This window comes from Martes martes (genome assembly GCF_963455335.1).
Source record: "Martes martes genome assembly, chromosome: 10".
Taxonomy (NCBI): Eukaryota; Metazoa; Chordata; class Mammalia; order Carnivora; family Mustelidae; genus Martes; species Martes martes.
The window spans coordinates 50,172,723-50,186,142 of record NC_137898.1 but is presented as its reverse complement, the minus strand read 5'-3'; the positions used below and the strand labels follow the sequence as shown (position 1 = coordinate 50,186,142).

Sequence of the window (13,420 nt, the reverse complement as noted above, 5' to 3'; positions counted from 1 at the left end):
AATTGAGTATGTTGTTAGCTGTGGGTTTTTCAAACATGGCCTTAATTATGTTGAAGTATATTATCTCTAAACCTACCTTGTTGAGGGTTTTTATCATGAAGGGATATTTACTTTGTCAAATGCTTTTTCTGCATCTATTGAAATGGTCACATGGTTTATATCTTTTCTTTTGTTAATGTGATATATCACATTGCTTCATTTGCAAATATTGAACCACCTGGGAATAAATCCTACTTGATTATGGTGAATGATTTTGTTAATATATTGTTGGATTTGGTTTACTAAAATTTTGTTATGGATTTTTGCATCTATATTTATCAGAGATTGGCCTGTAGTTAGTTCTCTTTTTTTGTGGTATCTTTATCTGGTTTTGGTATCAGGGTAATGTTGGCCTCATAGAATGAATTTGGAAGTTTTCCTTCCTCTTCTATTTTTTTGGAGTAATTTGAGAAGACAAGGCGTTAACTTATCTTTAATGTTTTGTAGAATTTTCCTCTGGAAATTTGGGAAATTTGGGAAAATCTGGTCCTGGACTTTTTTTGTTGGGAGTATTTTGATTACTGATTCAATTTCATTGCTGGTATTTGATCTGTTCAAATTTTCTATTTCTTCTTAATTTAGTTTTGTTAGGTTATAAGTTTTCTAGGAATTTATCCATCTTCTAGTTTGTCCAATTTATTGGCATATAATTTTTCATAATATTCTCTTATAATCCTTTGTATTTCTGAGGTGTTGGTTGTTATTTCTCTTATTTTAAAAAAATTTTTGATTTAAATTCTAGTTAGTTAGCATATAGGGTAATACTGGTTTCAGGAGTAGAATTTAGCAATTCATCACTTACATATAACACCCAGTGCTCATCATAACAAGTGCCCTTCCTTAATACCCATCACTCATTTAACCCATCCCTCAACCCCCTCCCTCCACCAACCCTTAGTTTGTTCTCTAACATTAAAAGTCTTTTATGTTTTTTTCCCTCTCTCTCTCTTTTTTTCCCCCTCCCCTGTGTTCATCTATTTTGTTTCTTAAATTCCACATGAGTGAAATCATATTATTTTTCCTCTTTCGTTTCTGATTTTGAGTCCTTTCTCTCTCTCTGAGTCTGGCTACCGATCTATTAATTTTGTTGATCTTCTCAATGAACAATACCTTTTTACTGTCTTGGAGTTCTTAGGTCAGAAGTCTGGTTGGGCTCAACTGGGTTCTCTGCTGTGGTTCTCACAAAATTAAAATCAATGTGTAGGCAGTGGTGTGCTCTAACCTGGAGGTCCTGGTAAGGCCCACACTCTTGCTCACTCAGGTTAGTGGCAGAATTCATTTTCTTGAGGCTCTAGGAAAGAGGTCCTTGTTTTCTTGCTGGCTGTCAACTGGGGTCTATTCTCTTCTCCAAAAGGCTGCCTGCTTTTCTTTTCACGTGGCTCACTCTATTTGCAAAGCAGCAGTGACACTTTGGGTCCTTGTCATACCTCTAATCTCTTTGACTTCTACTTCTATCATTAGCTAGAGAAATCTCTCTGCTTTTAAGGGCTGATGTGATTACATAGGGCCCACTGAGATGATTTCCCTATTTTAAGGTCAACTTTACTGTATAATATAACAGGAGTAATATTTCATATTCAAAGGCTTCAGGGATTGGGGTGGAATATCTTGGAGGCATGTATTTTAGAAATTCTTCCTACTACAATTACTTACCTTTGATTAGATCTTGAATCTGCTTCCTGGGAGAAACTCCCATGTCCCATGTGTCCACTGATCTCTGTAGGTCTTCATTGTATACAATCTTCTTGGCCACATTTGGAGTAAGAATTAAGGAATATGCCCTCCCGGGGAGTAGCACAGCTTTTGCAGTCTGCCTTCTGTTAGTATAAAGCTGAAGATCCCAAAAGCTGTTTTCTAATTTGAACAGTTGAACTTTTTCACCTTGGCTTATGTTTCTTTGTAAATATAATTCCCTCACAAACCTAGATTTCTGACCTATTTTCTTCTATTTGATTCCATGTGCCAATAATCATACCCCAAATCCTTTCCCAGTCACAATTATCATGATGTATTTCTTTATTTTCTCAGCTCCATTCTTCTCTCTCTTTCTCTAATTTAATAGTGCCTACACTGAGCTCATTTCAAACCACCTTAATCTGGTTTTCTCATAGGCTGAGTTGATCTGAGTTCAACTGAAAAATTTTATTGGTTCTTTCCCACTGAAAGATCTTTTTATTCTTTCTGTTTAGAGTTTAGAAATAGTCAGGCTTTCTAAGTCTTCAGTCTCAACCCTCTGTATTTTTTTTCTTTCTACTGCCAAAAAGCCAATTCTTTCCCAAGTGCTTCTTTTTCTTACAATATGTGCCAAAGGTAGCCAATAAAGGTTCACATGGATTTATTCCAACAACTTCTCCTAGGACTATAGGCTGCCCATGGGCTGCCTTTCAAGTTATCATGGGAAATACTTTGCCAAGTTTTTTTGTTTTATTCACCACATGAGTCACCATATTTCTAGCTCCTGAAATTAGTTTTCTTGTTTTCTGCGGCATGACTGCTAAGCCAGTGCCTCATATTTTGAAAACTTATTATTGAAACACCCCATTATGGTTCAAATCTATGCATTAATCAGAGTAGGCTAACTGCTATAACAAATATAACAATTTCAGTAGCTTAATACACTAAAATTTTATTTCTTGCTCATGGCACAGCTGTATTCTGTGAGTGCCCATTCAAAGATCCAGCTTCCTTCTAGTGGTTCTACCATCTTCTCAGGCCTCAGGTCCTCAACTAAATCCTCTGAATATGGTAAGAAGTGGGGAAATAAAGACAGTGTGAAATATTGGGCAGGAGAGTCTACTTTAGGGCATTACATCTGAAGGGTCTCCATTCTCCTACATCTAGCTGCAAGAAAGACTGAAAAATATAGTCTAGCTGTGGAAATCATGTTGGTGAAAATTCAGCAGTCTCTAGCACAGCAAAGTGTATTAATTTAAAAAATTCAAAGAGACAAAAAAAATACAGAAAACAAACTGGGGGTTACTAGAATGGTGGTTAGGGGGATGGGTGAAATAGATCAAGGGGATTAAGAGGGCACTATTTTGATGAGCACTGAGAAATCTATAGAATTATTGAATCAGGGGCATCTGGGAGGTGCAGTGGGTTGACTATCATACTCTTGGTTTTGGCTTAGCTTGTGATCTTAAGATTGTGAGCTCAAGCCCCGAATCAGGCTTTGTGCTCAGTGGGGAGTCTGCTTGAGGTTCTCTCTCCCTCTCCCTTTGCCCCTCCCACTCATGCTCGACCTCTCTCTAAAATTAAAAAAAATCTTAAAAAAAAGAAAATTGTTGAATCATTATATTGTATACCTGGAAAAAATTATAGGCTGAGGAGGTATAGGAAACTAAGATCAGGAATGAAGGAGAAAGAAAGGAAACAATCCAACCCCCAAGAGGTAGCCTATAGTACAGTGACCCAAGGGCTGAGGACTTTGGGCTTGGTTCTGGGAAGCACTAATATCTAAGGGAATCTAATTCAGGTTTAGGACAAGATTGTGGCTTAGCTCCATAAAATGAGGAGGCATTTGGCTACTGCCAGAGGTTTGGAAATGTGCTTTTATTTTCAAACTCAGGTATGTGACACTATATAGTTCAATGCTAACACACCTGTGTGAGATTTAACAACATTAAGAACTGACAGCCAGTGATACACAAATCCAGCATCTCCCTCTCCATTTACTCTGCCAGCCTATACACATGGGATGATATATATGGATTTTGTGGCAGCCAGAAGGTGAAGGCCCTTTTAGGAGGTGATATCAACAATGACACAAACTACACATCACTGAAACTCAAGATAGGCACCAGAGTCCTAGGGCTAAGCAGAAACGTCAGACCAGAGGCATTTTGAGGGGAACTTTTATTTTAGATCAACATCACTGTTGGAAAGACAGGGCCCATTTCTCTCCATTTCACTGCAGCCTTGGTAATGTTCCACCTGCTTCTGATCTAACTTTGCTTTTCAGAAAAGAAATGCCAAAGAGTACTTTTTTCATGAATGCCCTTGGAAATGTGATTTCTCTTACAGTTCTTTTTTTCTTCAACCTCTCTTACATAGTGTACTTCGGGTGAGGGCCTATGTCTGGAAGTACTCTTGCAGGCTTTTCTGTGGAGCAGCTGGAGGTTCAGAAGCTCACTGTAGCTGCTCTCCTGGCCTTTGTTTTAAATGGTAACAAAGGTGGGAACCCTGTGGCCAAGTGGACTGTGGGCCAGCTCAGCCTGATCCTTCTTTAAGGGAGGCTGAGACTGGACATTGCCAGCATAGAGTTCTGCCCCACAGCTATCGTCTCTGGGGCCCTATTTGCATCCTGCCTGTGACTCTGAAGGCCTAAAAGATTTTTTAGTGTGTCCAGTCCCCCTTGGTACAGCAGGGAAAACCATTCTTCCAGGACCCCAAAGTCCCTCTGCCTTGATCTGTACCTCTTTACCTTAATGGCACATTCTTGGTCAACCCTGACTTGGGCTTCTCTCACAGTGGTTTTCTAGCCACTGTAAAGGATGCCCCCCACCCTACTTTAAAACAACACGCTGTTTTACAGAAGGGCTGATCTAGGTGGGTCTTTTTGAAAGGACTGATTGCATCAAGCCCAGTCCTTGAGCTTGGAAATGGTGTTGCCAATTAGGTCTCATTTCTGCTCTTTCACAGTGTAGGCTGAAAAATAATAGAGTAAGTTGAGGCTAATAAAGATATTTTTCTTATTGAGATAGTAGCAGTGGTGGTGCTGGGACTGAGAAGTGTGCAAAATGTCAGCTGTCTCTAGGCTGCTCTCTACTACCTTGAATTCTCACTTGTTCTTTTGGCCAACATTCAGTGACACCTTCCCATGTATCAGCCGCCATGCTAGGTACTTACCCCAGAGAATGGGTAAGATATGGTTCTTGTCTTTGAGGAAAAATAGTAGGGGAGACAGACACACACACAGAGTTATTGTGATATACTGTCACAACTGTCAATAATGAAGATGTTTAAAAAGTGTCAGAAAGTAGGGTGTGGCCCATTATGTGGAGTACGGTGGGGAGTTGGAGAGAGGTAATCAAAGGGGATAATTTTTGTACTTGGTTCTGAAGTGTTACCAGTAAAAAAGAGGAGAATGGCAGTAGAAATACTGGTGAGTAGAGGAACAGAACTATGAGAAAATGATTTAGTCTGGGAACCAGAAATAATCTGGAGTGGCTGGAGGGCTACTTGGGGTAAGTGGGACTGAAATGTAAGGCATGCAGTTAGGAGACCACTGGAAAAGGCAATTTTGTGCAGGCACCATTCTGCTTGGATTTGAATTCCAGGTCCATAATTTACTAACTGAATGTACTTGGCAAGTTGTGTTTTTGTGCTTCAATTTGGGAGATTAGTACCCACCTTATATTTTTTCCTTTTTTTTTTTTGAGGATTAAATGAATTAATACCTATATAATACCTAGAACAGTGCTTGACTCACAGTAAGTTCTATGTGAGTGTTAGCAACAAAACAACATCAACAACAAAACAAAAACAAGAGCAGAACAAGCACAATAAAAACCCACAAGAAACCAACACCCCCCCACCCTACACACACAACAGATGAGGGATGAATGAAAACAATGGCTGTAAAGGTGGAGCAAGAAGTCAAATTGGAGATGGGATGTGCTCCTTCAGTTTTATGCTAAACAATTGGGAATGCTCTGAAATATACTTGGGTTGGAAATCCCGTTTGAACTAAAGCAGTTAGGTGTAACTGCACATTTGCATGTGGGAACACAGGAGCTGAAAGTATACCGTGTCTCCTCCTTCACTTGAGAGCGTGGGTTAACTGCTCTCAATAGGAGAGGACAAATAGGGAATAGACTGTGTAGTACAACAACTTAGAATTAGCATTTGAAATGGAGACCAGCAAGTTCGCTGTTGAAATCATGAGTTTTCAGTGTTTTTCAAACATCTTAAATGCATGTGGAGAGCTCATTGAACAGGTGCCTAGTGACTGCCCCACACCTAGTGGAAATTCTGTGGGTTGGCCTTATACAGAACACACACTGAGAGCACATGTTTGGAGGGCTGCTGGCTTCATGCACATGCATGCCGTGTGTATGTATGTATGTGTTGTGTGTGTATACAGATGCATATATATTAACTGATATCTTCCCATTTCATTTTAAGCACTGGTCTAAATTCAGCCTAAATATTTTTCTGAGAAACCTTTCCTACTTCTGTAAAGAGAAACTCTGGTTCCAAAGGGGAGAAGGGGAGGCTGGAGGAGAGTCAGTGAGGATGAGATAGGAAATGGGATGATATTCATGTTGTGACTCCAAATTCTAGGTCTGATCATCAGGGTGAGTGTTAGCCTGTGGACATAATTAATTCTTCTTGATTTCTGACTACAGAGAGGAAAAAAGGGGAGGGAGAGTGAGCTTCTTACTATCTCCTGCAGTGAAGGTGTTTTATTTTCCCCAGCCATCTGAGCTAGGGGCACATGACTTTCCCTTCTGTTCGAGTTCCTTGGTAAAGGTGACTTCATCCACAAGATGCTTTACGAGGGCAGTTTGGTTGATCTTCTGAGAACATCAGTTTTTGTGTATGCATAGCTCCTACACGGGTGCTGAGTGTGAAAGAACCCTACTCATTTCCTGATGGGTTAGTGGCAGCATACCCACACCCGGCCTGAAACACTATGCTTGGGGAAAGGGCAGTCAGCTGTGTGCTGGAGCAGGGCACCGACTGGGTGTCAGGTTTCCTACTGCTCTGCAGGTTGCTCATGCTGGAGTCCTGAGCTCCACCATGAGTCCCTCTGGGCTGCCGAGCAAGTGGATCTCCCAAGGGGCCCATCAGCCTGCTCCACGCAAGAGTTATAGGAACTGTAGAGTCCCAGTACAACAGTCAAGACCAGCATCACTGCGGCCATCATCCAGATGACTTGCCAGTGCTGACACAGTTTGGGATACATGACTTGTAAGAAATGAACCAATTCTTCAAGTTTGCTGTCAAATGAAAAAATAGGAGAAGGGTTTAGTATATTAAGCACATTAAAATTTTTCCCCAGGTGATTTTAATGCCACCAGTCCATAGCCTTGATATTGGGAGCTACTGGGCTAGAACACTCCTTTTTCTTGTTTGATCATTCATTCAGTCATTCATACATGCCCTCATGTATTCATGAGATGCTCACTGATATCTGAACTCTCTCTCAATCCCCACGACACAAGGTTGGCTGACCCACACTCCCATGCATGCAGATGGGACCAGCATCTTTTCTGTACTTAGTGGTATTTAGTGATCAGTTCCAACTTATAATCTGTCCCCTGCCTTCATGTTCTGACGCATATTTTATTGTCTTCATTTCCATATCTGACTGCGTTCAGAGTAGAAGAACTGCGCTAAACCCCCAGAAGACTCTCCATGTTCAATGGTAAAGGACAAGGAGCCAGATCAACCTCAGGAGCTCACCTCAAACCATCCCAGGGGCAACCAGAGGACTAGTAGCCTCCAGCAACCTCTCAGTGGCTTAGTCTGATGTTTTCTGAACCCCAGTAATCTTCACTCCCTATTTTCCCTTCTTCCTTTTTCTTCCCTCTTCACTCTCCCTTTTTTCTCTTTCTTCCTTTCCCCTCTTTCCCCCGTCACCATTTTTTGGCTGCTTCATTCCCTTTTCCCCTTTTCCTCTCTTCCCAACTGCCTTTCAACTTTCCCCTCTCTCTTTGTGGCCTAGTGAAAAGACATTGGGTCATATGGCCTTCTCTGCAGAGTCCATTCTTCTAGCTTTCTAGTGAAATCCTGGACACATTCACTAGGCTGGAATTTTTTCCTATTTCTAATCCCTGATCTTTTTTTAATAAAATAATATAAAAAGTAAGGATACTGAGGATCACCAGATGGAGGAGGTGAGAAAAATGACAGGAGGGCTTTATGAAGATCTGGAGGCACACATAAACACTGTCATATGCAGGCCATTTGCTGAGAAGTAGACAGCTCTAATTTAGTTAGTAGAAAAAAGATTCCTTATGACTGATAGAAAGACTCAACAATACCTTCCTTGGAAAGGGGCCAGAGGCTGAGAGTGCCTGCCTCAGATGCTAAGGTACCGATTGATTTCTCTTTCACATGGGAACCATTTGATGGTTGTTTCAGGAACAGTTAGGCAAAGTAAAAAAGTGAGCACATTTGCTGAGGTGCAAATCTAGTTATTTTCACAACTGTTGGGAAGGGACATCTTGTAAATGGAAGCGTATCTTCTTTCAGCCTTGTTTAGATTCTTTGGTTCTATTTAGATATAATTGGATGCTAAAATGCAGTCTTTCTTTGGGGCTGTATCTCCATGCTCCAAAATAAGCTTCTAGAGTGGGGAGAATCCCACTGTCATCCCACTCTGAAGTGGGACTTAAGAGAAGGAGATCAAGATCTGGCTCTGTGACTCTTAGTTTGCCCCCCATTTATAGCCTATGAAGGAGTTAGAAATAGAATTAGATTAGAAATAGAATCTCTGTAGAAATCGGCTTTTGATTTTTGACCTTCCATAGGGGAGAATGAGGTGGCCTCCCTCTCACCTGGGCCTAAGGAAGAGGGGCTTCAGAGATGCTGCTTGGAGAGCTTGATATGCTGAGGCTTGGGGGACATAGTAGACTGGTGTGTGCCTCACACATGAGCAGTTAGTAGAGCAAGAATCTTGCTGACATGCTTGATGGCATCAGAGTGGTGGGCCATGATATGGGAAGCTGTCCTTCTACCAGTAGTGACTCAAAGGTTCACATTTTACCTCAATTGGATGTAGTCAGGAGAAGGAGAGCTGACATAGGGTGTCACAGATCCTGCCCAGAAGTGCTACTTAGAAGCTGAACAGTGAAGGTATACCTCCAGCTGCCCAAGGACTGAGAGGGATTTTGAGCGACTAGTTAGAAGACATGCATTTGACCTCATAAAGGGACCAGCAGCTAAGAGGACCTGGGCAATGGTGTGTCTGGTGGGAGATGGGAGGAGTGGTTTTCTCTAGAGGTCCCATAAAGCAACACACTAACCAAAGTCAGCAAGTCAACTTCAAACCCCTGCCAAGCCCTGGAGATTGCTCATAATACTATTCAAGTAATACCTTCCTAACCCCTTCATCTCAATTCCCTTTCCTAGTGTTGATCCTAGAGAGGTCAGATGCTACACTGGCAAAACTGGAGGAGAAGGTAGAAGTGCAAGTGGGATAGAGGGAAAGAAGCCACGCTCCCCATGCCTACTATTGGCTTCTTTCCTGAAGCAGATGACCTGCAGGAAAAAAGAAGGATAAACTTTAAAAGTTCAGGTTTTTTACTATTTAGAGAACTGGCCATTTTAATTAATGAAATGAGATTATTCTTGGGACTTAAACAGGACCAGAGGACTTCTGCTTTCTGAGAGTTACTGGAAAAGTAAAGGAATCTGCCTAATATTATCTAAACCCCATAGAGCAGATTTGAACAGGCAGAAAGGGCTAAAGTTTTCTGTTGCACTTCGTGAGTCTCTCTGACTTAATGTATTACTTAAAACATGTTGGGTTGATTCAACCAAAGTTCATTTTAAAAAATAAGCTGATCCTCCAGAAAGTAATATTTACAAGAGATTACATTATTATACAATTGACCCTTGAACAGCATGAGTTTGAACTGTGCAGGTCCACTTAAATGCAATTTTTTCCATTAAATACAATATAGTAGTGTAAATATATTTTCTCTTCCTTATAATTTTCCTAATAACATTTTCTTTTCTCTAGCTTACTGTATTATAAAAATACAGTATGCAATATATATAACATACAAAATATGTGTAACTGTTTATGTTACTGGTAAGGTTTCAGGTTACCAGTATATTATTAGTAGGTAAGTTTTTGAGGAGTCAAACGTTATACTTAGATTTTTGACTGTGGGGGATGGGTGCCCCTAATTCCCACATTGTTCAAGGGTCAACTGTATATTATTATAACAGAGGAGAAATTCAGACAAAAAGACTCTGGTGTTTGTTGTGGAATCTCTTAAATAAGGAGTCAGCTGCATCAATGCCAAAATTTAATGGGGGAAAATAATGTTTGAGTGCAGGTGCCTGCAGGCAACTGTGTGTCTACAGAACTCAGGAATGAATGAGGGGATTGCCTGACATTAAAGACAACAGGCTCTTAGGAACAGCCTGGCTTTGGTGACAGAGGAGGGGACCCTATAACTGTGAGCGAGCAGTTCATATATTAGCAGTGTCATTTGTTATTGAGAAGATGATGCCTCACTACTGGGCCTGAAAAGGGAGAGCTACTCCCCTGTGATAAAGGACAAGCACCCTTCTAAGAGCTGTGCTGATGTCTGGTATTCACCACCTAAGGTACAGGTATGTTCTCAAAATCAAAAAGTAAATCTGAGAGGATGCAAAGTTTAGGAGAAAGAATGAGGCCTCTCAGGATCAGCAGGACCAGGAGGATACTTTTGGACAAAGGATGTGAAAGGCAGCCATTGCTATGTTCTGCCGACCAGGAGCTGCACAGGGAAGGACCCAGGCATAGCCTTACTTTCCCTGCAGTTTCACAAAATGGGAGGGAGCTGTGGTTAGCAGCTCAAATTTGAGATCGAATTAGCTAGATAAGGATTCCAGTCTTGTGCTTTGTAAACCAGACTGTTTATATTCCATGTACTCTGTTTAGTTCTCTTTTGTTCTTTCTCAGTACGTGGAAGTTTTAGAAGTTCTAGCCTGTCTTGGCTATCTGAAAAGAAGCCAGAGAGAAGGCTGTTGTCCAGGTCTGGGCTTGACTGCATTAAAGGGGAGGAAGACAGTATAGTGACCTCTCAAATATAAGAGCAGAGGACCCCCAAGAGGGAGGGAAGATGTAAGGAGAATAGGATTTAGCTACTTGGAGTAGGGACTGTACTTTCATTGTTAAAACTTGGGGATTCTTTCATTAGAGGAAGCGGTACATCCTAGCATAGGTTTGCTTTCAACAGTGAAGCATTTTCTCCAGCTCTCCTAGACCCCTCTTCCCTTGAACATTAGGATTGACCCATGTAGTTTGAGACCTCTCTGGCTGAATCTTCCTCCAGCTGGGCTCTACTGGCTGTTCCTATGTGCTTTGAAGCATATCCTTCTCACTTCTAATCTTCATTTTATTACCTTATTCATTGCATGCATGTGATTTTGAGTCTGCTAGCAATGAGGCACAGACACATACCCTGTTTCAAGTTTAACAGCTGATTAGAAAATTATTTTGGCTGGGGTCACACTGGACTCCAAGATAGCCTAGGGGTCTAAAAACAAAGACTTTGGTGGTGTTCCAAGTTTTTTATAACTACGTTTAAAAAAATCAAAATTAAAAATGAATAAGAGACAATAAGAGAGAATGTATGGAATTGAGAGTATGGTTAAAATCCAAGATACTCATGAGGGCACAGATATGACAAAACGCAGAATGTATACTACCTTTATCTTCATGTTATATATTTCCCCCTATTGAGGGAAAAATACACTTGAAATATAAAGTACATTAAAAAAGAAAAGCCCAAATGTTTCTAATCCAAGTGAAAATCCAAACTTATCTGGTCAGCATGGAACCTGTTGGAGACTCTCCTTTGCCAACAGGTTGAGTTCTCCCCTACTTTCATATGTTCTCTCTGCCCCTGTTCTTGTAATAAACCCCCTCTAGGGCTTTAGGCCAGCTCCCTTGACCTTGGCTCTTGGCTCATGGGGATAGCTGGGAAAGGAACTAACTGTGGCTGGGCTAGGGGGTACTCCAGTAAGGGTCCTTGTAGTTTCTCAGTTCCTACGAGCTCTTGATTGCTGTTGGCCTCACTCTTGACCACCTCTGACCTCCCACATCTTGCAAACATCCCCTTGTTAACTATTTTGGCTCCTCCCTCAACATGAGTGCCCTCCTTAGTTGCTGTTAGCTGTTCACTTGGGCCCCAGACCCACTGCTGTGCTGGAGTGGGCACCTCTAGGGATGTTGTGCAATTAAATGAATTGTGACCCATTTCAGCAATGGCAAGGGCTCCAACCTGCTTCTTTGGTCCTTTTCCTCTTCCTCAGTTTCTTCTGCCTCTTCAGCTTCTTCAGGGCTTTCACCCTTCTGTTCTTCTTCCTCCTCCTTCAGGTCTTGAAGCTCTTGGGTCTTCTTTAGACCTTCCTGGTACCTGCAGGGTAAAAAGGAACAATTGAGTCTAGTAAGGCCAGGGACAGAGCATCCTTTCCTGAGTTCTTAGAGCTGGGGACTTGAACACCTCCAATAATTATACACTTCCTGTGGTTCTACACAACAGGAAAAAGCTGGGAGGCTCTACTGAATCCCAAGGTGGCTCATGTCAGTACAATTTCCCCTCACTCCTCAGTCATCCTTCCTGTTTATATGTGAATGTGTGACAAAACTGACAGGGAAAAAATGTGGGTACAGAGTCCTGACTGGGTTCTTATCCTACAAAATGTTCAGCAGAGAGAAAAATCTGCTTTCTGTGTAACCTGGGTGCTTCAGCTTCTCACCTATAGAATGGAAAGGGTGGCATTTTGAAATACCCTATTTCACAGGGTATGTGAATGTTCTGAGGAAGTGCCAGGCATATAGCTTGACCTAGGAAGGGTGATACCCATCACATTGGCTTGTTGGGAAGTTTTATGGAAGTGGCAGTCACATACTAGGCTTAGAAAAGTACTCAGTAAATGTTTACAAAGCCAATGGAGGTGTTTACTTCTGTGCATGCTTAGTATCAAAGATAGTTGTGGATGAAAAGGTAGGTGTCCCAAGAGATACTCTTCTGATGTCCTTTGCTCAGGATCAATACTCTTTTTGCTTGTCCTATAGCTGAATGTTTAAGACAAGCACAGTTTGGCTAGGACAACCTCACCGTAGTATATATGGCTGCTACACAGAAGCCCCCAGGTCCTATAATGATGGGAAGCTGTGTCTCCCTTAGGAGCTATGGAGAAAGGAGAAGATCAGGATGCTATGCCTGGTCAGAAATACTTTTCTACCAGTCTAGGCTTGGGCCCTGCTCAGTACTCTGTCCCCTTAGTGACTGACAATGAGCCAAAGGTGTTATCGAATCTCAATCAGAAAAGGGGACAGTTGGAAGTTGAGGGGGCTCCAGTTTACAGAAGGAAGGGATGGCAGGGGCAGTTCTAAGAAGCAGGGTTATAGCTACTCCTGGGCATTGTTGATAGCAACATCACTCCTCTGAGCATGTGTCAGCAAGCCTCAGGCACGACCAAGAGGAACCCACCCAGGGGCTTTATTTCCAGACCATTCTGGGCAGTGGCATTCTGGTGGCTTTCTGCCTAAAAAGAGGGCAGTCTAATTATTGCCTAACCACACCCTCTCACCCTACTTCCTCTTGTCCTTCCTGTGGAACAGTACTGTTCTCTCTTATGTAGTTCTTTACTGAGGTGAAGCGGCCCTAGGGCCACTGGTTGCTTCCTTAACTCCTCTTAAGAAACA

General features: G+C 41.8%; 1 protein-coding gene across 1 annotated transcript in view; it reads right to left on the bottom strand.

The window, feature by feature from the left end:
- Nucleotides 1–3,577: 3,577 nt before the first annotated feature.
- Nucleotides 3,578–13,420, bottom strand: part of IRAG1 (inositol 1,4,5-triphosphate receptor associated 1) — a gene marked incomplete at its 5' end in the record, with an annotated part of 123,606 nt that continues 113,763 nt past the window's right edge. Inside the window, 2 exon segments of the mRNA XM_080816891.1 lie at nt 3,578–6,983; nt 11,991–12,125. Of these exon segments, the coding sequence (XP_080673017.1) occupies nt 6,740–6,983; nt 11,991–12,125 (379 nt within the window). The 3' untranslated portion in view covers nt 3,578–6,739.